Here is a 27,894-nt window from a genome sequence, read left to right on the forward strand (position 1 = left end):
ATCTCCCATTTCTTCAAAGGCACATTCAGCCTATCCAGAACAGTAGTCAATATGAACCCATATGGGGTGGTATGAGCCTTGGAGCCATTTATGACCCTGTCCAGTAATTTGACAATAAAGGCAGGCCAATTGATCTGCATTCCTCTCACAAGGCACTCCATAAGAACCATGTCCATGTAGTTAACAATGTGCCTCCTCTCCTATCTGGGCAGCAAGCACTTGTTAACAAATACAAACAAGACCTTGTGCTCAAGCCTCATCTCACTTTTCTGCACAAATCTGGCTTCAGGCCCATCTTCAGCAGTTGCGGCATCACAAAAATTCCTAGTGATTTGAAGAGCAGTAGGGAGAGAATCTAGACATGGCCACCTTTGCCTTGTATAATCATCATACCCCTCACTAAGTATTTCTAGAATCTTACCCAATTTGAGTGCATCAAACTGCACCCTTACTCCTTTCACTATACTGGTGATTACCCCATTCTTCACTGTGGCATTGGCCATAAACTCAATCAATTATTTCCTAGCCAACCTCCTATCCATTTCAAGGACCATGTCCTTCCAACCTTGTACAACTAGGGCATCCACCAGTCTTCTCATTCTTGGCTCATCCAGGTCTCTCAACAGTCTTCCTTTCAAAAATTTCTTCTGCCAAAGATGGCAAACCTATCTTGTTCATTTTCAGATTCCTCTTCTTCTTCTTCTCCACTCTATTCTTCTTCTTCCTCAGTAATTTTTACCTGCTTACCTTTCACTGCAGATCTGGTTCTTTTGGCTAAAGAGGGTTCAGCAAATACATGTTCAGAGGAAGACTTCTTGGAAGAAGCCTTGGCCCTTTTTGGTTTGGGTGTAGGAACCTCCACAGTTGTTCCCCTTTCTTGATGGACCAGTTCCATCTCCTCTTCTTCTTCTTCTGCAACCTCAGAACTCTCCACAACCTTTGTTTTTCCCTTCTCCTTCATTTTCTTCTTGTTTTCTTCTAGAGCTTTCTGTAACTCAGCTTCACTTTGTCTGACCCTGCTTCTAGTGGCTCTTCCCTTAGGTACTGAAGGTACAGTAGATTTTGGGGATGACATTTTGCTTTTCTTTGTTGGCTTGGAAGCAGTTGGAGCCTTTTTGTGGAAGCTTTACGCTTCTTTGGATCATAACTGGCCCCAACCCTCTTCAGAAGATTAGCTAGTGTTTCCTCAATAGATGAACCAGGTTCATCTTGTTGATTGCTTAGATGCACAAGCCTTTCAGCCGCCTCCCCAGAACCACTTCCCCCTGACTTGTTGCCACCTTCTTCAACACCTCAACAGATAACCAGAACTTTTTCTTTCCCATTTCCCCTCTCATCACCACTTGCTCCCTCTCTCTCCTTTTCTTTCTTTTTACCTCCACTTCTACTAGATTCAGCTCCCTTTACATCTTTGACAGGACCAACCAAGACAAATCTATTTTCTACATTTTCAACCACAATAGAGAGTACCACACAAGAGCTCACCTCACCAGGGGTTTCTTGAATTTTGGCAGTGTCAGAAGACCCATGTTCTTCTCCTTCGCTGGCAGAAATAAAAGCTTCAGACTCAGAGCTTGAGTTAGATTCTTGAGTAGGACTTTCCTTCCTCTGTCTAGCCTTCAATTTCTCATTTAGAACTTTTCTTAGAGCTCCAGAAGCTACAGTTTTTCTGGCCAACATTTTCTACCTACGAAACCTAGGTTTTGGGGTTTCACTAGGGGGTGTAGATGAGGATGTATTCGAAGGGGATACTGATGGGGGAGTGCCAGGATTATCTTGGGGGTTAGTCATGGTGGATTGTTTCTTTGAGAAAAATTTGGGAATTTTGGAGAGAAGAAGGGCGATCAGAACTTGAGAAGAGTTTTGACGGTTATGGACTAATGAAGAAGAGGTGTGGCATGTATTTAAAGATGATTAGACTTAAATGCAGTAACGACAGCTTTTTCAGAGGTCAACTAGAAGTCTAATCAAGATGTAATTCCGGTCTCTTAGTGATTATTAGGCATCGCTAGATTTTAGGCAAAAATCTCGATTTTTAGAGTTCTAGGGGAACGAAACTGGTTCAATGCTCAACCGATAGAATTTCTGGGAATTTGATGAATGTAGGACTTCTGCTCATGATTGGAAAAATGATCTTTCTAATTGTGCAGAGTATAGAAAACATACCTGAGCTTTTCATATGAACACATACTGATGAACTAGGTTCTTTATATAGAACTCTCTTGAACATGCCTCAAATGCCAAAATAGAAGAAACTTTGTAAGAGATCAGTGAGTCATACACATGTCACAGGAGTATACTAATTAAAGTATGAAACTGAGTAAGAATTGATCTAGATATTTATACAAAGTTAGAACTCCTAACCAAAAAACATTATTTTTCATTGTGCATTCTGAACTGGACCTATTAGGTGATCTTAATCATCCCTAACTCCAACCTGTTCCTCTAAAAGTTTTCTCTACTCAGTGCTTTAGTGAATATGACAACTATTTGTTTATTAGTAGCACAAAATTCTATTGAAATCAATCCTTTCTCATAGTTATCTCTTAAGAAGTGGTGTCTAACATCTATTTGCTTAGTCCTCTTATGATGAACAGAGTTCTTTGTCATACTTATAGCACTAGTGTTATCATAGAATATTGGAATACATCCCACTTCAATTCCAAAATCTACCAGCTATTGTTTGATCCATAGCAATTGAGCACAACAGGAAACAACAGCAACATACTCAGCTTCAGCAGTAGATAGGGCCACAGAATTTTGCTTTTTGGTAGCCCATGACACAAGACATGAACCAAGGAAGTGTGCCATACCAGAGGTGTTTTTCTTGTCCACTAAGAAACCTGCATAATCAGCATCAGCATATCCAACTATATCAAAATTACTACCTTTAGGATACCAGAGACACAGATCAATGGTGCCTTTCAGATATCTCAGTATCCTCTTTACCACAGTCAAGTGAGACTCTTTTGGATTTGCTTGAAAACAAGCACAAAGCCCTACACTGAAAACGATGCCAGGTCTGCTTGCAGTAAGATACAAGAGTGAACCAATCATACTCCTATACAACTTTTGATCGACTGATGAACCAGGTTCATCAATATCTAATTTGGTGGAAGTTGCAATGGGTGTGTCTATTTCTTTAGATTCCTCCATTTTAAACTTTTTAATTAACTCTTTTGTATACTTCTGTTGATGGATCATGGTTCCATTTGGACTTTGTATGATCTGTAAGCCTAAAAAGAAGTTAATCTCACCCATCATGCTCATTTCAAGCTCACTGCCCATTAGTTTTGCAAAGTCCTTACTCGGCCTATCAGTGGTAGCCCCAAATATGATGTCATCCACATATATTTGCACAACAAGGAGATCTTTACCTTTTTCCCTTAAAAATAAGGTACTGTCAATTTTACCTCTTTTGTAACCATGCTCCAATAGGAATTTGGATAGTTCATACCAAGCTCTTGGGGCCTGCTTGAGCCCATAGAGAGCCTTGTCTAACTTGTACACATACTCAGGACATTCCTTGCTCTCAAACCCTAGAGGTTGTTTCACAAACACTTCTTCCTTTAGGTAGCCATTCAGGAAGGTACTTTTGACATCCATCTGATGAAGAGTGAATTCCATGTGTGTTGCAAAGGCTATGAGGAGTCTGATTGCCTCTAGTCTTGCAACTGGAGCAAATGTCTCATCATAGTCTATGCCCTCCTCTTGGCTATATCCTTGTACCACCAGTTTTGCTTTATTTCTTGTAACTGTTCCATCTTCATCAAGTTTGTTTCTGAAGACCCATTTTGTACCAATGATTGATTTGTCCTTGGGTCTCGGAACTAGATGCCAAACTTGACTTTTTTAAAATTGGTTGAGTTTATCTTGCATTACATTCACCCAATCTGCATCCTGCAAAGCCTCAACAACATTTTAGGTTCAATAAGAGATAGGAAAGCATCAAAAGCACACAGATTCTTTAGCTGTGATCTAGTTTTGACTCCAGATGTTGGATCAGTAATAATGTTCTCAATGGGATGAGAACTTTGATACTTTTGAGGTTTCACAACCAACTGGTTTCTGCTAGATGTCTCTCCCATGTTCTGTTGCTGAGGAACAGGTTCATGAACAAGTTCCTCTAGGGGGTTTGATTCAATTTCTCCTTGATTAGTTCCCCCTGTCAGGTTTCCCTGATTTGAAGGACCTATTCCATCACCTGTTCCTTCTGTTGATTCCACTTTGACTTGTGCTAGGGATTCAATCAATTCCTTTACCAATCCAATGGCTTCATCTTCATGTTCCTGTCTCTCAGAAAGTATGTTAGTTTCATCAAATAATACATGTACACTTTCTTCTACACACAGAGTTCTTTTATTAAACACTTTATATGCTTTGCTATGTGAAGAATATCCCAAGAATACTCCCTCATCACTTCTGGGATCAAACTTACCTAGGGAGTCTTTTCCATTATTGTGCACATAGCACTTGCAACCAAATGCCCTAAGATGGGATATGTTTGGTTTTCTCGCTTTAAGTAATTCATAGGGAGTCTTCTCTACCAGAGGTCTTGTCATGCATCTATTGATTATGTAACATGCAGTGTTTACGGCCTCTGCCCAAAAGCTGTGGGGCAATTTACTAGAAAGCAGCATGGTTCTAGCCATGTCCTCCAGAGTTCTATTCTTCCTTTCAACTACTCCATTTTGTTGAGGGGTCCTAGGGGCAGAGAAATTATGATCTATACCATTTTCATCACAGAATTCAGCAAACTTGGAATTTTCAAATTCAGTTCCATGATCAGACCTAATGGATGCAAGTTGATTTCCTAATTGTTTCTGAGTTTTTCTAACAAATGCAATAAACATGTCGAATGCTTCATTTTTGGAGGTTAGAAATAAAACCCAGGTAAATCTAGAATAATCATCGACAAGCACCATTACATATTTCTTTCCACCTCTGCTCATGGTTCTCATTGGACCACATAGATCCATATGGACCAGTTCCAACGACTTGGTTGTACTTACCATTTTCTTGCTTTTGAAAGATGATCTTACCTGCTTCCCCCTTGCACATGCCTCACAAACTTTGTCTTCCTTGAACTTGATATTAGGTAACCCTATCACCAAGTATTTAGAAACTAATTTGTTTAGCTGATTTAGACTTGCATGACCAAGTCTTTTGTGCCACAGGAGGGGATCATTAACTAACACACTTAAGCAAGTGAGTTCATTTTCTGAGAGAGTAGACAAATCTACAATGTAAATATTGTTAACTCTTTTTCCCTGCAAAACAATCTTGTCAGTGGTAAGGTTAATCACAAAGCATTTGGTAGAGGTAAAAGCTACAAGATAATGTCTGTCACACAATTGTGACACACTTATTAGGCTATATTTCAAGTCATCTATCAGGTAGACATTCTCTATGGAATGAGAATCTGTTTTGCCTACCTTTCCAACCCCAATTATCTCACCTTTCTTTCCATTGCCAAAGGAGACATTACCTCCTTTTAAGTCCTCAAGTGAAAGGAACTGGTCCTTGTTCCCAGTCATATGTTTTGAGAAGCCACTATCCATATACTATATTTGGCTCTTCCCTTTCACTTGGACCTGCAAAAAGAAATCAGGGGTTAGTATTAGGAACCCAAACTAGTTTGGGTCCCTTTCTATAGGCAAAAGGATGAATTAGATTCCTTCTTGCCACCCAGGCAACTTGTTTTTCTCTTGAACAAAGACTTTGTTCTTTTGACTGGCCTTTTCTTTTGCATTACATTCATTTTGTACTGGTCAGCCTTGCCACAGTGTGTGCAGATTTTATTTTCAGGAAGAGTGAGGTACTTGCTTCTAGAGTCCCATTTTGGAGCTTGAGTCACATAGCCAAGTCCTCTTTTGTCACTACTGTGATGCTCTTGCAGCCAAGAGAGTGCATCAGAAGCCTTGTTCCACTTGCAAGTTCTGTCTAGTTCATGTTTCACCTTTCCTAGATCTTCCTTCAGGACTTTGATGAGTTCATCTTTATTATACGATTCATCTTTCATTTTTCCCAAGTTTTCTTCTAGAGTGAGATATGTGTGATCAAATTTCTTCTTTCCTGTTCCTAGTTTCAGTTTTAAGTTTTCAGACCTAAGTTCTAGGACACTGTTATCAAGTTCAAGAACTTGGTTCTTCAACTCAGCATTTTTGTTATCACTCTCATTAGCCCTACACTCTAGACTTTTGCATTTTGCTTTTAGGATCACACATTCCCTAGACAGAACTTCTTTCTCATTGTTAATTATCTCAGACTCATCAATGAAGTCTAGTAGTAGCTCAGCCAACTTTTCTTTAGACAAAAATTTAATTTTATTTTTGAGATGAAGGATACTTACCTCTTGTTCATCATCTGATTCTCCGATGGCCATCAGTGCTTGCTCTTCTTCAGCTTCATCTTCCTAATCTTCATCTGAAGTTTCTCCCTAAGCAGCAACCATAGCCTTGGTTGAACCTTTGTTCCTTTTTGGTTGAACCTATTCCTTCTTCCTATTCCTTCGTTCAGCCCTTTCTTTCTTCCACTAAATTTCCCATTGAGGGCAGTTTTTGATCATGTGATCAGTCTTTCCACACTTGTAGTAGCAACCCTCATTGGTCTGTTTCTTAGGAGCTCTTGACTTGTTGAAGGTTGTACCTCTTGAAGAACTTTTTCCTCTCATCGGGTACTTTTTGAATTCTCTAGTGATCATAGCCATCTCATCATCTTCCAGATCTGAACCTTCAGCAATTCTGAGAGCTAGGCTTCTCTCCTTCTTGGGTGTATCCATCTTCATGGTTTGCCTTCTTAGTTCATAAGCAGTAAGATTTCCAATCAGTTCATCTAGTCTGAGAGTAGCAATATTCTTGGATTCCTTAATCAATTCATCTAACTGCTACTGTTGCGGAATTAAAAGTACAGAAAATAAAGAACACAGAGATTTTTACGTGGAAAACACTTGGCTCAAAAGGTGAAAAAATCACAACCTACTACTCAGTAGGATTTTCCCAAACATCCACTAAAATCACCGAGCCAAAACAACATTTACAAAACTCTTTGTAAACCTAAGGATTAACTCTAATCCCTGTGTAGCACACAACCTCAACTGTTGTGACACCTTCAAGTTAGCCTATAACTTGAACACTTAAAGTACCTATTACAAATGCTTCTATGAAAGCTAAAAAGGTACAACTTTAAACCACCTACTATAATTGAACTAGAATAAGAATAAACACAACGGAACTGGTTCTTCTATCTCGTTCAAGTAGCTTCAGGTTTGCACACTTGAATTTCATGCAAACTGCTTGCAAAAAGCGTTGCTATTTTGCTCCCTATTCACATTTAACTTTTGCGTATGTGCAACACCTGTAAAAGAGAACAGCCATTGTTATTTAATGAGTTAGTAATCAGAGTTTGATTGAGACTTAATTGCTGATCTTCCATCGAAGTTGAGTCCTTGTTCAATACAAACTCCAACCCTATCATTTATCTGGATTATGTGATTGTGTCCTCTTCCCATAAGGAGACTTTCTCTCCTTATCCAATATGCAACCTTTTCGATCAGTTCAGGAGATATTGCTGCTTGATTACTGAGACTTATCTCCTTCACGTGTATCTCACATGTCTAGGTTGATAAATACTATGCCTCACATGATGAACCTGGTCCATGACTGAGTTTATTTGTCATTCTTCAAAACTTCATCTGAACTTGGGCCAACAAGCCTGCATACTAGGACTCAACATGGCGGTCGACATGAAATTCAGGAGCTGTTGATAGTCGGTGATTCAAATTTGCTTGTGCACCAAGTACAAGGAGAGTGAGCCACAGAGAATTCCAAGATATTACCATATCTGCACCATGTACAGGAATTGAGAAAGAGGTTAACGAAGATAGAATTTCGGCACGTACCCAGAATTCAGAATGACTTTGCCGATGCATTGGCCACCTTGTCATCTATGATACAGCATCCAGACAAGAATTTCATTAATCCCATCCCGGTGAGGATTCATAATCAGCCGGCGTATTGTGCCTATGTTGAAGAAGAAGCAGATGGAAAACCTTGGTTTCATGACATCAAAGAGTATTTGGCAAAAGGAGAATATCCGGAGCATGCAAACCACACTCAGAAACACACACTTCAGAGATTGTCCAATCACTTTTTCCACAGCGGGGGAAACTTGAATAGAAGAACTCCTGATTTGGGAATGCTAAGATGTGTCAATGCAAAAAAGGCTTCTAAACTACTCGAGGACGTACACGCTGGGACCTGCGGCCTGCATATGAATGGATTTGTCTCAGCTAAGAAGATACTTAGAGCCGGTTACTTTTTGATGACTATGGGGACAGACTGCATCCAATATGTTCGCAAATGCTACCAGTGCCAAATGCATGCCAATATGATAAAAGTGCTACCAAATGAACTCAATGCAACAAGCTCACCTTGGCCATTTGCTGCTTGGGGAATGGATGTCATTAGCCCGATCGAGCCCACTGCTTCAAATGGACACAGGTTTATTCTGGTAGCCATTGACTACTTCACGAAATGGGTAGAGACTGCATCTTACAAAGCTGTCACCCAAAAAGTCATCACAGGCTTTGTCAAAGATCGTATCATTTGCCGGTTCGGAGTTCTCGAGTCCATCGTTACTGATGATGTTGCTAACCTCAATAGTGATTTGATAAAAGCCATGTGTGAAACTTTCAAAATCAAGCACAAGAATTCCACAACCTAGACCTCAAATGAATGGAGCCGTAGAAGCCGCCAACAAAAACATCAAGAAGATACTAAGGAAGATGGTAGAAAACCACAAATAATGGCAAGAGAAGCTACTTTTTGCTTTGTTGGGATACCGCACTACAGTTCGCATATCAACCGGGGCAACTCCCTCTATGTTGGTTTATGGTACCGAAGCTGTCATCCCAGCCGAGGTAGGGATTCCTTCTTTAAGAATCATATAGAAAGCCGAACTCAGTGATGCAGAATGGATAAGAAGTCACTATAAACAATTGGCCCATATCGATGGAAAGAGGATGAACGCAGTATGTCATGGTCAGCTTTATCATAATAGAATGTCCAGAGCTTTCAACAAAACCGTCAAACCAAGACAATTTGCGCCAGAATAGCTGGTGCTGAAGAAGATCTTTCCACATCAAGATAAAGCTAAATGAAAATTCTCTCCCAACTGACAAGGTCCCTTACATGGTTCACAGGGTGCTGACAGGAGGAGCACACTACAAGAAAAGACGTTTTTAGCGGCAATAATTATGTACTTTTGCGGCAATAATAATTGCCGCAAAAACCTTTACCGGTAATTAATTATTTGCCGTTATATCCAGCGTCGCTAAAGCCTTTAGCGGCAATTACATGAAGTGTTGGTAAAGGTCCAAACTATTGCCGCTAAAGGTCTAAATTATAACGGCAGTTATTTGGTGGCAATAACTATGGCCACTAATACTACCCTGAATCATCCTTTTTATATTATTTTATTGGCTTTTGATATGGCCGAAAATATCATTTTCTATTGCCGCTATAGCAAAGAGTGTTTAACAGCCATTGTATTGGCACTAAAACTATGCCCATATTCGAATTTTTCTTGCAATTAAATACGTCAAGGAACATTGTGCGTATTTATCATTTAATGTGATATCAACATGATCAATAAATTTTTTAGATATAATAATATTTGCACCTAAATAATAACATAAATTCCTAATAAAATATGCTCATGTTCATTCTAGAAAGCATAACATGTTTAATTAAAACAATTGTAACAAAACTACTAATCCATAATTTTAGTTTCAATATATAGAAAAAAATATAGAATTTAAATTCAAAAGCTATTGAAATTTTGAGATTACTAACTGATGTCATCAAATATTCATAATACGCAATAATAGTTAGTCTATAACATTTTTCTAACTCTTGATCATAATAAAGTCTTCCACATGTTAAATCTCTTAACATCATATCATATGATGACCTGAAATGATAAAATAAAGTGAGCAAAATGTCATTCATCAAAGATAAAACGAACATAGATAGTAGGCGAGAACACTGGAGTTTTAGTTTTACAATAAGCAAATGTATACCATTTAAAAACTCGTAATAATGTATTATATATCTTGCTTGTTTCCGGCCTTGCATCTGAAGCACAAAATTTTTTATCAAATGGATTAATATCAGGACAATGACACTTCAAAATCAAAGAACAGAGTGTCATTTGCTAAATAAGGAACCGAGCATGCGGCCACGACTAGTTTATCTCTTTAGAGAAGTGTTTAGTCCTACTAACAAATTTGAGACTTGGTATTGGTTAATTAAAGCTAAGGATTTAGCTGCAACTATTTTAGGGAGAACAGTTCGAATGAGGCAAATAGTTAAGTGTCATAAAATAAATAGAAGTAAAAATATTCCTCTATCATATCATAATTCATTCATCATGCAGTTTCGTTTTCTATGCTCAATAATGGGGTCCTGATCTACGTTTTAATACGTCTAGGACTACCTAATATGCGCTGCAAATAATATATTAGAATTTACTCCCTAAGTTAATTAGTCAGCCATACGTTTACATTTTCCGAGGGAAAATCAATACATACTTAAGTGATGACTTCAACAGATTTTATGGAGAAATGAAGATCATTCACCATAGCAAAATGAGTTTAGATTAAAATATATTATTATATAGATCTATGGATATCCAAACACCTGGTCTTATGAAATCTGAAAGACCACAATCTATAGCCTTTGATGGTAAATCCCCCTTTGGAGATTTAAAGAGAAAAACCCACAAAAAAAGAAAGATATGCAAAAAAAAGCAACATAAAATCCCAAGAACCAGCTAAAGCAAGTACATACCTTCTTGCAAGCCTCAGGTTTTGTATCACGATGCACCAACATGTAAATTACATTGAGCGTCATATTTTAGCAGCTAACATACAACTATTGCTGCATCTTTCTCGGTATAATGGTTGTCAGAAGAAATTATCAATAACATGTATAAGCATTCTTCTTAACCAGAAATAACCTATAATTAAAGCAGGTACTACATCCCATGAATGAACTAAACCTGGTTCATGCTACTTACTTGGCCAAAATGCGATTCAAGAATTCTCCACCCTCACATAACCTATAGAAAAATAAATTAGAAATCCATTAGCTTACCATTAAATAGCCTGATCAATTATAAAGAAAGGGGCTAGGACCAAACGGATCTCTTAATAAATAAACTTACTCCATTGTTGTTTGGATATTACTATCATACTCATTGGACCAATAGATCAAATTACAATCTGCTATCTATAAGATAAAAATGGAAAGATTATTGGTGAACTAGGGAACGTGACCGCGCTTCGCGCGATCGTTAAAATATGCTATAATTTTGTAATTATATTCCCACGTTGTATATTTAATATGGTGTAAATGAAAAACGAAGTTCATTAATTTTAACGTCGATAAATGGTATGTAAATAACATTTATTTGTAATAATGTAAACTCAAATTTTGTAAATGCAATTACATAATATTCGAATAAATAATCATTCTTTGCATGTTGTATCTGGTAATACTCCTTTATATAATTCGTTTCTAAGTTGTTTTTGTTCATACTTCAAATATTCTTTTCGCATTTGTGTGATTCTTGTATACATCTCATCCAAGGAAGCTTCAGGTTGTTTTTTCACATCTGTAACAAAAGACGAATTGTAGTGTTAATATAGCTAAGAATAGTAAATTAATTAAATTATTTAATTATGCATAAATAATTTACCTTGACAATTATTCAAGGAAGTTTGATGTCGTTGATCTATAATCTGTTTATCCATTGTAGAAATCCTGCCTAATGTAAGACAAATTTTATTGTGCAGTAATAAGCATATGTTGAATTATATTATTAATGTATATTTAATTTAGATCTCTATAAGAATGTATTATTTTATATGCTTAAATAGTTATGCTACTTTAGAGACAATATCTATTTGTGCAAAGGAATGTGATTTGTGTAGAACAATAAGAGAATAATGTATAGTTTATGATTAAACCTGATGCTTAAAAATTATTCCTCTTCATGAAGTTATGTTTTGTGTTATTTTGAATCTTCCTCTCATCTTCCTTGTATGTTGTCTTTTTTGTATTTATAGGGGTAAATTGAATGTCTGGAGATCTTGAAAAAAAATATGAGTATCAAAAATTTGAATGAGTATAGGAGAATTAGGAGGGATCTATTTTTTATTTGGAATTAACCGTTAGTGATTTGGTGGATTAATGATATAATGGGAAGGTAAAGAGAAAAATGAGTGAATAGGTGTATAAAAAGAAAAACAATAAATAAGAAAGATAACATACATTAAAGCGAAATCTTTTTTGTAATCTTACCAGTTAAAATTCATAATAACCGGACAATATTTATCAATCAATCGATTGTTTTTAAAACTTATTTAATGTTACAATTGTTGTTCTGTATTTGTATTATAGATAGAAGTAAAGTATTAGGACCAATATAAGAAAAGTTAATTTTGTAACTAAAAGTACCTCAGTGAAAACGCAAGCAGCTGACCACATATGAATTGCATTTGTGTATTATGTAGTCGTAAAGATGAATTCATGCGCCCTGTAATAGCACGCCAGATCAGATGTAGGATATATTGGGCTCCCCGGGCACCTATGGCAAGTAAAAAAAATCTGAGTAGATGCAAACACATAGAAAAAACATAGTATTCCATTATCGAGGTGGAGAATTCCATTTCACAAGGCTTAATATGGTATTCAAATGCTTATTATACCCTATAAAATAAACATATATAACTGCATCTTATATTCGTATTATGTTAATACAGGCATAAATAATCGTATTTTTTTTATGTTTTTGACATTTTTTAATTAAACTGGGAGATTAGTAAAGGAGTAGGGCCTATAAAAGTAGTACTAAAAAATTAAACTCAAATGTATTATGTGACGTTGTTCTCTACTTTTGACTTCACTTATACCAAAATAGATGATTTTGTTTACTAAGGTTATAGTAAATGAATGTGCACTTTAAACCAAAGGGATACTGACATAAGATAATCAACAACATATTTCTAACCTACAAACCTCTTACACAGTTATGTCTTTCTATATTAATTAACAGTAAAAATAGCACCAATAGTAGAATATATTGCGTGGTAATCAGACTTGTGTATGCTTTCCACTATTGTGGAACAACCGTTAGATGTGAACACTGCACATCAAGTCACAAATAGTTAGGACTGAGGCAACAGAAATGACGGGTGAGTGATAAAGGAATTATTTCAGATAACCAAGGAAATGGAATAGTTATTAACACCTAAGCAGGGAGCATTACCAGCAAAACTTACCATTTCAATTGTGCAGTCAAATTTACTGTATAATCTATCTTTAACTTTTGATTTTAACCTCTTTTCCATTAGTAGCAGTTGGATCATCCCAAAAGAATATAATAAACAAAAAACAAATCAACAAATTGAGATGTGAAAAGATAGACAATGTCATTATTTTAACTAAACTACCATCAGTATGTTTTGCCTTAGTTGAGGAGAGTAAGGTCTGTTGTTGCTTCTTCTGCCTGGATTCTCTCCTCATCTCCATAGCTATTGGTATTTTTACTTCTTGTTTTCTCAAAAATTAGATTAGTGTAATGAACAAATTTAGAAGCAAATTAAGACAGAGTAGAAAGAGTGTGTAGTAAATTTTTGAGAGAATTGAAGTGTAGCTCATAGTATTATGCATAACAAATTGTTATAAGTAACATCAAAGAAGTAAGTAGAAATTCATTAGCTAAGAGTAAGAATCATATGTTTGGGTGTTCGAGCCTGTCCTTTCCTCAATCAATATAGCCAACCATCGCAAGGTGAGGCTGGTCCTGATGTTTCAGCTGCCAGAGAAGATGAGAAATTATCATAATTAATTAATTTTTTAAAAAAAACTACACAATTATGAACGTCTTTAATGGTAGAAAAAAATACCTCGTGTTTATTGCAACTGTAAGACATATATTTTGGAAAACTTCTTTGTCAACAATATTTTTAATGAACACAAGGTCTTCTATGTCGTTGCCAGCATTCAGTATGGTTAATCCTTGTCTTGTTGTTACTCTGGAGACAGCTACATATAATTGTTCATGGGTGAATACTTGTTTCGGAAGGTACAATCCAACATGGTTTAGGGATTGTCCTTGACTTTTATTGATTGTCATGGCAAAACATGGCGCTAAAGGAAGTTGTCGTCTCTTAAGCTTGAATGGCCACTTTGAATCATTAGGTGACATAATTATTCTTGGGATTGTGACTCTCGAGCCAATGTTTTTTTCCAGAAATAACGTTTGTGTTGACAGACCATTTACCGAGATGCATGACGATCAATCTTGTTCCATTGCATAGGCCTTCACTTTGGTTTAGGTTTCTGAGAAGCATAGCTGGGGTACCTACTTTTAAATGTACATCATGATTAGGGATGCCAGAGAACCGTAAGCTGTTCAAAAATTCAGTTGGGTACAACAGATCTTCATCATTAGTATTCACACTTGCTTTACACACATTGTCTGAGCTAAAATATGTTCTTCCTTCACCTGGTAGTATTTTTATAATTGTATCATTCAACTCATGAACCATTTCATTTTTTGGCGTTAATATTGCTCTTTCTTTCAAATATGTTGGGTCATTGTACTTCTGCAAGAGGGATGGGTAAACTGCCTCGACAATTGATCCGATTGGATCGTTGGATGGTTTGATACATACATTAGGAGGTAATTTAATAAGCTCCTTATTAATATCATCGTAAAATGAGCCATCTCCAATTTGTTGCAACCATTTGTCGAAAGTCGATATTTTAGCAGCCTCAGAATCACTTACTCTTCCACTATAGAGACGCATATTTTGCTTCAACTCATAAATTGTGAAAAATGGCCACAAGTAAGAGGAGTTTAGTGACGCATCAACAATATCAGCTCGTGTACCCTTTGGAATTACTGGTAGTATTTGACGGAAATCATCATCAAATACAATTGTAAGGCCTCCAAAAGGTTTATCAGAGCTATTTTCATACCTCACTCGGAGGATTTCTCTCAAGGTTTTGTCTAAGGCTTCAAAACAAAATTTATTTACCATTGACGCTTCATCCCAAATGATCAAGGAAGTTTTCAAGAAAAGTTCAGCTAATTGACTGCCTTGTTTTATTTCACAAATTGACTCTGAGCTAACATCCAAAGGAATATGAAACCGTGAATGAGATGTCCTATCATTTGGTAATAACAAAGCAGCTATTCCAGATATAGCAACAGGGAGAACTATTCTTGATTGTAATCTTATCTTGGCTATTATTGTATTCCATAGAAATGTGTTCGCAGTACCACCATGTTCACTTATAAAAAATGAACGGCCTTCTTCCTTCTCAACTGAATTTATTATTGCTTCATACGCTGACTTTTGGCAAGCATTTAACAGAGCGAATGATTGGTCATGCACTATCTTTAGAGCATCTTTGTCATACTCTAGCTCCTCGTTGATAAGACGATTTCCGGCATTGTTTAGTAAAGCTGAATCTGTGAGTGGCATTCCATCTATGTCTTTCAAACTTTTTCCCATCTTCAATAGGATGCTTTCAATCTCAAATAATGTATATGCTTCAAGTTGTTTTTTTGTCAACTATAAATTTTTCAATCGAAATCTCTTTCTCTGTAATGATATTATATCTTCTGATAAAATCTCAAAGTTGGTATTCCAAATTTTTCTACAATCAGTTACCTGACAGTGAATAAGTATCGTCACAAAGAGATTTCTCAACTCGTTTCCTGTTGCCCAAAGTGCAGCCTCAGCCAAGCAATCATTCCACTCTTTATCATCTTCTAGTAATCCTAAAGCGTAGCATGCATCTTTATAATTGTCATGTGTTACTCCATTTATTCTTCTGATGCTTTCAAATGAAGTGCATCATTTGACAAAATTAAGCAGCATTCTCATGTAAAAACGTTCTCCACTTGCAGGATGTGCAAAGTAAATTCTACCAACTACGTTGCTATTTCTCCTTTTGGTCCAAGTTTTGTCTCTTGAATTCCAGACAAAATGTGTAGGAAAATCAGAATATGTGAGCTCTCGTGCCTCAGTGTATTTTTTGTTTGCCTCAAACCATTCTGTGAATTTTGTTACTTCAATGCCTGGTGTACTAAGAACACTTTCTGCTCGCCTTTCTTCTTCGAATATTATTGAATTTTGTCCCTCTAAATGAAATGGTAATCGCTCAACTGTTGGCTCTCTGTGGTGTATGCCAAATTTAAAGATCCTCCAGCAAGCTTCTGTAGCTGATATGTATCTGCAGTCTAGATATCTTTTAATCTCATCAATTTCTACACCGGTATCTGTATATTCTACAGTTTTTGTTGCTCTATCGGATCCTTTATTGACATATTTGAACAGGTACTTCACCGACCTTGAGTAATTGCATAGCTCAACATTTATATGTGCATCAAATTTGACAATCAAATTCCTATTGTAAGGTACGACACATCTGTTGTCTAATAAGACACCATTTTTCTTGACCTGAGTACCTGTGTTCCTTCTCTTATAAATTGGAAATCCATCTGCATCAAAATTTGTTCGATCGTTGAATTTTTTCGGAAAATGCTTGGTACACTTTCCCTGCTTCATACATGGGCAATGGCGATTGAGTTCTCCACAGGGTCCGTGCATCATGAAGTTCTTGACAGCATTATAACCGTCAGGATCAACCTCCAGATCAGGTATTTCTGCTGCTATTAATTTATCAATATGGTCTGTGGAGGGGCTCTTTAATGTGGGATGCAGGAAGAGCAGTATATGTGCGTGAGGCAGTCCTCTTTTCTGAAACTCAATTGTATATAGACCTACAGAATTAATGGTATATGGTGATAGTTAGGATGGAAGTAAATTAATAATCATACCATCATTTATTCAGAACATAAAGCTGACTTTCTTTTTAAAAATTCATCAAAGTGGTACTTTTAAATTCCTATTAATAGTTTATTACGAAGACTTATAATTCTGTTAACTAAATCAAACCTTAATTTTGTTTTTTGTTGTGAATCTATTGAGAATACATTTCTTCATACTTGATAAGGATAAAGCAAACAAATTAAAGATAAAAGTAAACAAACATATTATTAAGGTCAAAGATAGCCATATATTATTATATATATGCAAGGGAAGGTTTAATCATAGTGAAATGTCTAAAAACATAAATCCTTTAGGATAAAATAATATTTGTTTTCATGATACAGATTTAACTGCAAAAAAGACATATTACTAATACTCATTTCGTGCTAATTTATTGATAGATGAGTGATGCCTGCAATGAGTATGTAATGATGAGGAACTTACAGGCGATTATTTTCCCAAAGGGTTGCTGCTTTTTCAAATCTTGCATTAGCTGGAACAATTTTATTTGAAAAACTCTGCATATGATGTCAACTCGGCTATCATCCCCCTCTTGGTTACTTAAGTGGAGCATTTCATTTATTTCTGGCCACTTTGGGTTGCAAGTGAAAGTAAGGAAAAAATTCGGATATCCAGCCCACCTACAAATTGCCATGGCATCTTGATAATTTTGTGCTCTATATCGGGGTCCTCCAGTGTGTGATGAAGGCAGTATAATAGTTTTTCCTACCATTGAACAATCAGAATCACCTCAAAGAACAATATCCATTAATCCAGCGGAAAGATCAACTCTGAGTTTTTTTGATTATTTCGAATATAGCGGAATCTCTCTTCTTCTATTGCCATGCAACCGTCAACGATGTACTGTTGCAATAGTCTGCCTGCTAGTAGAAGAGTTTGTCCCTCATTAAGTCTTTGTTGTATCCTGAAACAATAGAATTATCTCATTGTTAATTTTTTCGCTTGGAATTTCTGTTGTTTACGTCTGCCAAAAGAATTCCTAGTCTATATCCGTCTTCGCCATATGGGTGTATTAATGGGTATGTCATAGACATGAAACTTGGGTGTAAATCTGTGATTCTTTGAAGTCCCTTTTTCCGATGTTCTACAATAACATCTCGTTTGAAGTTTTCTTTAGTAAGATCACCAACGATTAATCCTGCAACTTCAGAGGCTGTGGGTATATTGTATTGGTGACCATCTCTTGTCCTGTCAGATAGTAGCCATAGATGGAACACAGATTCTGGATGCTCTCTATATCTATCCATAACCATCCTAAGTGTTTTTACCAAAATGTTATGCTCATCTAACATTTGAGATAATTCATGAACAACCTTGGGATCAATATCTTCTTGCAACAGCCAACTCATTCTGTTACTTATCTCATTTTTAGTGTCGTATATATAAAGCTGAGCAAACTGTGGCTTCTTCCCAATTTCTGGTAGCAAAGAGCCTGTGTGATGGTAATTCTGACCGCTCATCCTGAAAACATACGGCCCCTTCGAACGATTAATAGATCCATCAATTCGCCCCCCTATAGATATGAATGCGAACATCGAGTTATAAGCCCTGATAGTTTTTCGAAAGTTGATACCTAGTTGTCCAGAATCTGTTCCCAAAAGATATTTGAGATAGGGTGGTGGTTCAGTCAGTAACGATAGCCGTACGCAGCCTTCCGAACAACACAATGAGAATTTAGGGTGTGATGTCTGTGTAGTTTTTTGTTCGTTCTTCATACCATAAAATAGCACCACAATATTGGCATGTGTACGTAGGGGGGACAAAATTCCAAGTTGTTGCATAATGACCTGTCAAGTTCAAATTTTGTAATATGAATATAAGTATGCTATACTTAGATTGTGATGCGATTTTTCTATCTTCCCACATCAACAAAAATTGAAAGTAACAACTTTGGCACTATTATTAAGGAATAAAGCTTGGTAAAGAATAACATACCATTTTTTTGAGGCAGCACATGTCTCCCTTCGAAGTTGATTAACTTCATAAATTTTGTGAATCTTCTCACCAAGTATAGAAACAAAACTATTTTCTTTATTGGGTAATACTTGTATTTCTTTCAACTAATGAGACTTTTCGCTTTAGTCTCGCAAACTTGAATCTACAATTTCTAATTACACTTAATTCCTCGTTCTTTCGGTTGCATTGTACTGTTAATGAAAATCTCTTCAATTTTATTTTTAACATCCTTTCTTGCCGAGCTAAAACTGGCAAAAGCTGCTGTAGTAGGGTAATCTCTAACGGAATATTCACTGACACACTAAATTCCTTAACAGTAGCAGATACCAATTCCATTTAATCTGCTATAAAATTTTGGAAGAGTAAAATATATCAAAATAACATGTAAAAGGAAATATTCATGAAAAAATAATATGATATATAGAAGATATGAATATTGGAGGAGCAAATCTAAAGTGAACTAACCTGGTGATGAAATTGGAATTGGAATTAAATGGGGTATAGTGAACGAATTTGCTTATGTGTTATTTTTATAAGATAGTTTAAACAAAATACACGCCTTCCTTGGATGTGCTAATGCTTGAACTTCTAGAGAAAACAGAATGGATGTTTGGTTGGTTGAAGAGTTTGAAGAAGATGAGTATAATCTGGTATAAGGAAAATAAAAAAAAGAATTAGGGATTTGTCTTTTTGTTATTTAGTAGGAGAGTACCGTTAAAGATTTGGTGGTACAAAAGTAACAGTTGGCGTGGGGGTTGAGGGATTTTGTGGTGTATCATAAATATTTTCTTAATTGTGAATCATGTGACTGTTATATGGTGTAGTTCAAATCTATATAGATTATTATTTTCTTTTGCGTTATTATGCCTTTATGTTAAATTCAATTTCAATAGCAGCCTAATTAAAGTCAAAGGGTGCAAATTGATAGAGCAAATGCATAGCAACAACCTCAACAGCTGAGCCCATATCCACTAAATTTCACTGCCTACCCAAAAGTACATTCCTAGGCTGCTTCACCAAGAAACAGAATTCTGTTAAAGCTCGATTCTTTTTCATTTTCTGATATCAACGTCAACGCTGCATTTACAACTGCCATTACTCTTCTGCTAATTCTAACTTTTCCTTCCAGTCTATGGTCATTCCACTTGTTAAGTACGCTTCTTGTTGTTGTCTTATATGATATAGTATTTACATTATTTGTTGGTTGAGCAGGGGAGAAGCTTCTCGCCGGCCTATGAATTGGTGCTCATCAATTTTACTGAAGAATTCAATCCTCATTTCAGAATCATATAAATATCAACATTGTTTTGTTGTGTCTCTTTTGACTTGGTTAATGGATGCAATTTGAAATGTGCATTTCAATTAAGTGACTATTAGCTTTGGGGACAGAGTTGTAGTATACTAAGTTTTACTAATTGTTCAACTCTTAAACTGGTTTTTCGCTTTGGGACAAAAAATAGACGAAGTAAATAAATTGTCAAAGGATTGTTTCATCAAGAGACTTTATCCATCACGTACAGTAATTATGTTTTCTTGATGAATGCAATACACCTAAATTGAAGGAGAAGCGGCAACATTCGCTCCAAAACCATGAGTTTCCAATTTAACCGTCATTGCACCGAAAATATAAGTTACCAATCTAATAAATGGATTATATCTGCAAGAAACTACTCTAGTGCCACAACAAAGAGGTAGAAATCAAATCAAAACAAACTTCAGGACATAGTTGACAAACCGAGCTCAAGTTTTTCAGTGAAGAAGCCAGCACTTTCCATATTCTAAAGTGATGTGAATGACCAACAACTTTGACAGGGTTCTTCGCAGTCTTTCAAACAACCAAACAAAAGGCTAAAAAGAGGACCAAACAGTTTTATTTAAGCACACACAATATGCTATAACCAACACTAAAGACTCTACTATTTGCATTTGTTGGTGTTTTCATCACTAAATTCATCGTCGTCTATGATTATGTTTCTTCTCTCTCTATTCTTAACACCATCATTGACATGTTGATCTTCATCAGAGTCTTCCAAGTTATCGAATGAGACATCAACAGCCTGTTTGGTTTTGAAAAAGACAAGTTCACATACCTATTAAACATGTCCAATTTTAAATCTGAAAAGGATAGTTTATTCACATACATATTACATTGTAAATCAGCTTACCTTTTTTTAATTAATCTTTTTGTTTTCTGCTCCTTTGGTTCATTTTCATCCTCCAATAAGCTTTTTCCCTGCAAAAACAACTTCATATATATATATATATATATATGAAAGTCCAATATAATTATGGATTAAAAGTTTCATATACACAGTACCTTCTTATCTTTCCTCGATTGGTATTGTATTTCCAAATTCTCAACTGGAACGAAAACCTTTGATATGGTAAAATTTTCAAGCCCCTCTTGCAAATTATAATTGTTTAATTTTAGCTTGAAAATAAATTCTTTTTTGCAAAGGCTTTGGATTTGGATAGGTACATCATTGTTATCTAATGACAGCCTGTTTAACAACTTGTGGGCTGATGTATCAAGTAGCTTCTCTGCAACAGGATTAAATAGGACAACACTGCTCTCCGCAGTTTTGTCTTTGACTTTTAGGTGTATCTTATACCTTGATTTACATAATAAGTTAGTTTAAATAATAACATGAATCAAATTCACATTAGAGATTGGTTTCTTACTTCAACAAAGGAAACTTGCATTCTTTGTTGCAAATATGGCAATTATAGACACCATTTTCAGCTTCGATCTTCTTTGAGCACGCATTGCATGAAATATGGTACCAACCAAAATGGTTGTCTATTTTTGTAATCTCTCCCCTCATGGTAACAATGTATTCCTACCATTTAAAAAATTATGTATTAGAAGCATATTGCAATTTTGAGAAACAGAAAACTCAAGAAGCAAAATAGTGAAAGAACCTCTAATCCAGGACTCCAGTCGCAATCCAACAACTCCTTGATGTTCATCCTGTTAAAAAACATATCTTCCTTAATCGGAATGCTATTAACATTAGAACGTTCAATAGTTTGTACTCCAACAGAGACGGTTGCAAACTTTTGGATCAAAGAAGTTATGAAGTCTACATTGAGATTTACATATATTTTGCTTGCGTAGCTGGTGGCGAAGCTAACCTCACCTATTGATAATGAATGCAATAATGAATAATTTTATTCTAATATTCAAAGTAACAGAGTATATAACTTTAATCATTAAATCTAAAATAATTACCACGGAATTCTTTAACTGTTGTAGCGGTTACTATCACGATATATGGGCCAGAATCATTTTTGTACAAATAAGGATCGAATTTCTCACCAAATTCTTCCCATAAAGTAATTTTTGCTTTGACAGAACTACAACAGAAATATGGATTGAGGAAGAGGCATTGAAACATAATAAGAAATGAAAGTTCTGGAGGATTTACAAATTAAACAAACATAAAATGAAAAACGACTCACTAATCAGTAACAATTTGAATGTCCCTTTTTTTCCACCTCGAGCCAACAGTCTCCATGTCTCCAACTCCGCACAAACAGCCCACCACATGTTCAAATGAAGAGCATAAAGTAGTTATTTAAGAATCACATGGATATTTAAAAAAAAAAGATAGCAAAAATTATAATGAATATACCTGATAACACAGTGTTATTGTTCACCCTTGAGTCGATCATATCTGGTGTGATAAACTGAAATCCATTTATAGGAATATTAACAATATCTTCTTCTAGACTCTTGACGGCAGTTTTAAGTAAGAAATTAATTTTAAAATTACTTTCAACAGGCCTATATCCACCACTACTTTCAACAACTTTGAAGTTCTTGATAACAGACAAAGAACCTTCAGTCAACTTATCCTTAAACTTGTTATATAGTTTCTTGTTGATTGTAGCATGCATCAAATTTTCCTGATAAAAGAAAAGAGTTAAGAATTTTGAGGTTAAAAGCTACAAAGAGAATCTACATATAAAAGATTAAGAATCATATATGTACCTTTTCGTCAATAAAGATCATATCCAAGCCAATTAACTCTCCATTTTTCTTGGGATTAAGAGAATCCCACATTCTACAAATTCTAACCCTTATCAACCAATCATCCCTCTGAAGACCCAACTCTGAAAGAAAAGAGTATGCCATTCTAAGAAAATAATGAGAAGCAAGAGAAAGCAAGCAAGTTACAGTATGAACAACAGTCATCACCATCTATATATAGTCTATCAAAATAGAGTATCAGTAGGCACAAGATTAATTATCAATTTAATAATCAAAAATTAATACACATTAAATATCATTGTAATTAGAAATTATGAGGATGAATGGAGAATTATTAGGAGAAGATGGTTGGAAAAATTAAACGGCTATACCATGCCATGAACTGAAGAAAGACTGGGAATTTTACCTTAGATGAAGCTCATCTGTTCAACATACTCAATAGCTTTATACCAGATTAATATTAGCTCTACAACAACTTGACTATAATGATTCCCAAAATGTATTCGCTCACTCTAGGAGTTTTTAATTTACCACATTTTTCAAACACATGAAAATAAGAAAACATCACAACTATATACTATAAGCTAAAACAAGAAAATATAACAAAATGTATTTTTCTTGTTAATGAAAATATAAAGAAACTCTCTGTACCTTCACAGCTTAAGTGAGTTTCCTATCTTCCTCCTCATCTTCTCCAATTTTTTCACCTCCAGAATTTTCAAGAAGTTCATTCTCTTAGTTCAATGAAAATTTGCTGATATAATTTATCATTTTAAATTTTCGTTTAACCTTTATTTCTTTGAATAATATTTTCATATTCAAATAAAAAATGTTGATGATGAATAACAACACAATTTAGTAGCCTTATTTAGCCCAAAGATATTTATATTGTTCTTTACAATTTAATATGTGAAACAACTCCAATCAAACTCATAAACAAAAGAATTAAAAATATTCGTAAGAAAAAGGATTCTGTTATGATAAATATCACATTATGGTGGATGTCTACACTTCTTCCACGATCTTCATCTCAAATGCTTAATGACATATTCAATGACATATTTTGTATGTTCAATGACATATTCCATGACATATTTTCTTCACTTTTTATGCCTATATAAAGGCCTTGTAATAGATAGGAAAAATACACACAATTGAAGAAGAAATAAAAATCTCTCTTCCTCTCTTTCTCTCTATATCTCTTAGTTTGTTTTTGCTTGTTCTCTATTGTTATTTTGGGTTATATTTTATAACACGTTATCAGCATGAGGCTCTACCATCTCAAGAAGATCTTTGAGAAAATTAAGATATAATTTTTCTCAAATTTGTATTTTTTAAATTATGTCTGATATTATGAAAAGAAAGTTATTTGCCCTTGAAATTTCGAGAAAGAACTATATGACATGGGTATTGGAAGTTGAAATCCATTTAGATGCAATGGGTCTTGAAGACGCCATTAAAGATAAAGATAAAGCATCTATCCAAGATTGTGCTAAGGCCTTGATTTTCTTGCGCCATCACCTTGATGAAGGGTTGAAAATTGAATATCTCACAGTGAAAGATCCACTTGTTTTGTGGAATAGTTTAAAGGAAAGATATGACAACTTAAAGTTGGTCACTCTTCCACAAACACGATATGATTGGGCTCATATTAGGCTCCAAGACTTTAAATCTGTTTCTGAATATAATTCTGCTATGTTTAGAATTACTTCTAAATTGAAACTCTGTGGAGATAAATCAGTGACTATGATATGCTTGAAAAAATGTTTACAACGTTTCATGCCTCCAATATGGTCTTGCAACAGCAGTACCGAGAGAAAGGCTTCACAAAGTACTGTCTGTTGATTTCTCTTCTACTTGTGGCTGAACGAAACAATGAATTGCTTATGAGAAATCACGAAAATCGACCCACTAGGTCTACACTATTGCCTAAAGAGGATGAGGTGTATTCTCATTATGCTAATCGTGGAAAAGGTTGTGGTCATATTCGTAGTCGTGGTCGTGGTCGTGCTCATATCCTAGGAAGAAAATTTCCTGATGTTAATCATCCTCCACCGAAAAATAACTTCCAAAAATGGAAAGGGAAAGATGAGAAGCGAAACGCAGAGGGTTCAGAAACTAAATGTTATCGTTGCGGTGGAAAAGGGCATTGGGCAAAATTTGTCGCATACCAAAATATTTGGTTGAGCTTTATCAAGCATCTCTGAAGAATAAAGGCCCTGAAGCCAATCTTGTCTATGACAATGAATTTGACATCACCCACTTGGATGTGGCAGATTTTTTTGAGCACCCTGATGAAAAAATAAACCACTTGATTGGTGATGGATCTGTGGTTAGAGATAATTGAGCAATTTAATTTTTATGCTTTCCTACTCGTAGTATGTAATGAATAAACATCTAGTAATTTTTATTGCACTTTATAATTTTTCTTATGTAGTTCTTAAGAATATATTTATTTGTGAAATTTTATAAATTTCACAAACAAGGAGTAGTATCCTATTAATTAGTATTCTAGTCTCAGTGATCTTTTAACAATTTTAACTTTCCTTTACGTTGCTTTAATTCTCTTTAAGAAAAGGTTTACAAGCACCCTAGAACAACTTTTGTTACTTCACCCTCAATTTTTTATGAGTATGTTCTTTTCTTACACGGAACAATTATTTTTCATACAATATGTAGGAAAATGTATTAGTCATATGTGTACTTGTATTATTTTTTGCGTAATTATTTGTATAATAATTAGAATTTGCCAGAAAATACATTAAAGGCTGATATTGAATTATTGGTTTAACTTTATTTCTTTTCCATTTTTCTCTAAAAATACTAATATTTATTCATATACTTCTTTTGTATGTCAAACTACGGGAAGCAAATATGGATATCTTTCAATGCAAACTTGGATCAAAGTTCAATTGTAAAAATATTTGCTTAATTGATTCATGTACGACACATACAATATTCAAAGAGAAGAAATATTTCTCTCATTTAAGTATATGTAAGGCAGATATTACTACAATTTCTGGTAGTAGTAATCTAATTGAAGGCTCTAGAAGAGCTACTATAACTCTGCCTATGGGAATAATAATTATCATAGAGAATGCAATGTTCTCCTCCAAGTCCAAGAGGAACTTGTTGAGTTTTAAAGATATCCGTAGAAATGGATTTCATATTGAGACAATAGATGAGAATAATATGGAATATCTCATCGTTACCAAGAATGTCTCTGGCCAGAAAAGAATTATTGAGAAGTTCCCATCTTTATCTTGTGGCCTGTATTGGACAAAAATTAGTGCAATTGAGGCACATTCTACCTTAAACCAAAAGGTTACTGCTTCCAATACTTTTTTACTTTGGCATGATCGATTGGGCCATCCTGGATCAATTATGATGAGACGAATCATAGAAAACTCAAATGGGCATCCATTAAAGAATTTGAAAATTCTTTTAAATAATGAATTTTCTTGCACTTCTTGTTATCAAGGCAAGTTAATTATAAGACCATCACCAACAAAGGTTGGGATTGAGTCCCCTGCGTTTTTAGAACGTATACAAGGGTACATTTGTGGACCTATTCACCCACCTAGTGGGTCGTTTAGATATTTTATGGTCTTAATAGATGCATCTTCTAGATGGTCTCATGTATGCCTATTGTCATCTCGCAACCTCGCGTTTGCAAAATTAATGGCACAAATAATCCGATTACGGGCACAATTTCCCGATAATCCAATTAAGTCTATTAGACTTGATAATGCTACTGAGTTTTCATCCCAAACATTTAATGATTATTGCTTATCAATTGGGATAAAAGTGCATCCTGTAGCTCATGTTCACACTCAAAATGGCCTTGCAGAGTCTTTAATTAAACGTCTGCAATTGATAGCAAGACCGTTACTCATGAAAACGAAGTTTCCCACTTCTGTTTGGGTTCATGCCATTTTGCATGCAGCAATGCTAATTCGCCTCAGACCGACAAATTATCACAAATATTCCCCGTTGCAATTAGTTTTGGGTCATGAACCTAATATATCTCATTTAAGAATTTTTGGATGCGATGTATATGTGCCTGTAGCACCCCTATATCGCACTAAGATGGGTCCCCAAAGAAGGTTAGGAACATATGTTGGGTTTGAATCGCCCTCCATTATTCGCTACCTTGAAACATTAACGAGAGATTTGGTCACTGCTCATTTTGCAGATTGTCGATTCGATGAGGCATTTTTTCCCAAAATTAGGGGGAGAAATTAGTGAAACCAAACGTGAAATTTTGTGGAAAAATACATCATTATCTCATCTTGATCCACGTGCCTCTATTTGTGACACAGAGGTGCAAAAGATTATCCATTTGCAGAAAAAAGCAAATCAAATGCCAGATGCATTTACGGATCTGAAAAGGATAACAAAATCACATATCCCTGCAGAAAATATTCCAATCCGTATTGATGTCCCTATTGGACAATCTTCTAGTGTCATAACTAATGAGTCAAAAGCACGCCTAAAACATGGCAGACCATTAGGTTCTAAGGATCAAAATCCTAGAAAAAGGAAAACAAATGATCAAGATGACACTACGAAAGAGTCTCATAATGAAATTCACGATTTAACCAATCCTGAGATTCATGAGGAATCAATGAGCCTAAGACTCAAGAAAATAAGGAACTATCAATAAATCCAATCGATATTGAGACAAATTTGAATCGAATGGATATAGTGGTGGATTACATCTTTGCATATAATGTTGCATCTAGCATTATGCAAGAAAGTGAGGATCTTGAACCTTAATCTGTTGGAGAATGTCGACAAAGACTTGATTGGCCAAAATGGCAAGAAGCAATCCAATTATAGTTAAGTTCACTTGCAAAACGTGAAGTTTTTGGGCCTGTAGTCTAAACACCTAATAGTGTTAAGCCTGTTGGCTATAAATGGGTCTTTGTTCACAAAAGGAATGAGAAAAATGAGGCACAAAGATATAAGGCACGCCTTGTTGCACAAGGATTTTCACAAAGGCCTGGTG

At 35.4% G+C, this 27,894-nt stretch overlaps 3 protein-coding genes and 1 long non-coding RNA gene across 5 annotated transcripts; 1 reads left to right on the plus strand and 3 right to left on the minus strand.

Annotated features, from left to right (window-relative positions):
* Window positions 1-515: 515 nt before the first annotated feature.
* On the minus strand, window positions 516-1,680 carry LOC138889393 (DNA polymerase delta subunit 3-like). The gene is made up of 4 exons (XM_070172697.1): window positions 1,377-1,680; window positions 1,131-1,280; window positions 740-1,044; window positions 516-647 (listed from the first exon to the last, which is right to left on the minus strand). The coding sequence occupies exons 1-4, from the start codon at window positions 1,678-1,680 to the stop codon at window positions 516-518; spliced, it is 891 nt and encodes a 296-aa protein (XP_070028798.1).
* Window positions 1,681-11,530: 9,850 nt separating this feature from the next.
* Window positions 11,531-18,393, minus strand: LOC104230189 (uncharacterized). Its single transcript, XM_070172698.1, has 6 exons — window positions 17,896-18,393; window positions 15,973-16,840; window positions 15,749-15,858; window positions 14,350-15,649; window positions 11,761-11,829; window positions 11,531-11,676 (listed from the first exon to the last, which is right to left on the minus strand). Exons 1-6 carry the CDS (start codon window positions 18,391-18,393, stop codon window positions 11,531-11,533), a joined length of 2,991 nt encoding a protein of 996 aa, XP_070028799.1.
* Window positions 18,394-20,871: 2,478 nt separating this feature from the next.
* On the minus strand, window positions 20,872-22,941 carry LOC104230187 (uncharacterized). 2 transcript variants are annotated; one of them, XR_011406518.1, is made up of 6 exons: window positions 22,884-22,941; window positions 22,352-22,798; window positions 21,812-21,860; window positions 21,572-21,729; window positions 21,055-21,134; window positions 20,872-20,946 (listed from the first exon to the last, which is right to left on the minus strand). It is a non-coding gene; the product is annotated as an uncharacterized lncRNA (long non-coding RNA). The 2 variants fall into 2 exon arrangements; XR_011406519.1 differs by lacking the exons at window positions 20,872-20,946; window positions 21,055-21,134 and adding an exon at window positions 21,414-21,501.
* Window positions 22,942-24,646: 1,705 nt separating this feature from the next.
* On the plus strand, window positions 24,647-25,090 carry LOC104230191 (uncharacterized). Its single transcript, XM_009782933.2, has one exon. The coding sequence runs from the start codon at window positions 24,647-24,649 to the stop codon at window positions 25,088-25,090; it is 444 nt and encodes a 147-aa protein (XP_009781235.2).
* The last annotated feature ends 2,804 nt before the right edge of the window (window positions 25,091-27,894 follow it).

This window comes from Nicotiana sylvestris, chromosome 4 (genome assembly GCF_000393655.2).
Source record: "Nicotiana sylvestris chromosome 4, ASM39365v2, whole genome shotgun sequence".
NCBI classification, from domain to species: Eukaryota; Viridiplantae; Streptophyta; class Magnoliopsida; order Solanales; family Solanaceae; genus Nicotiana; species Nicotiana sylvestris.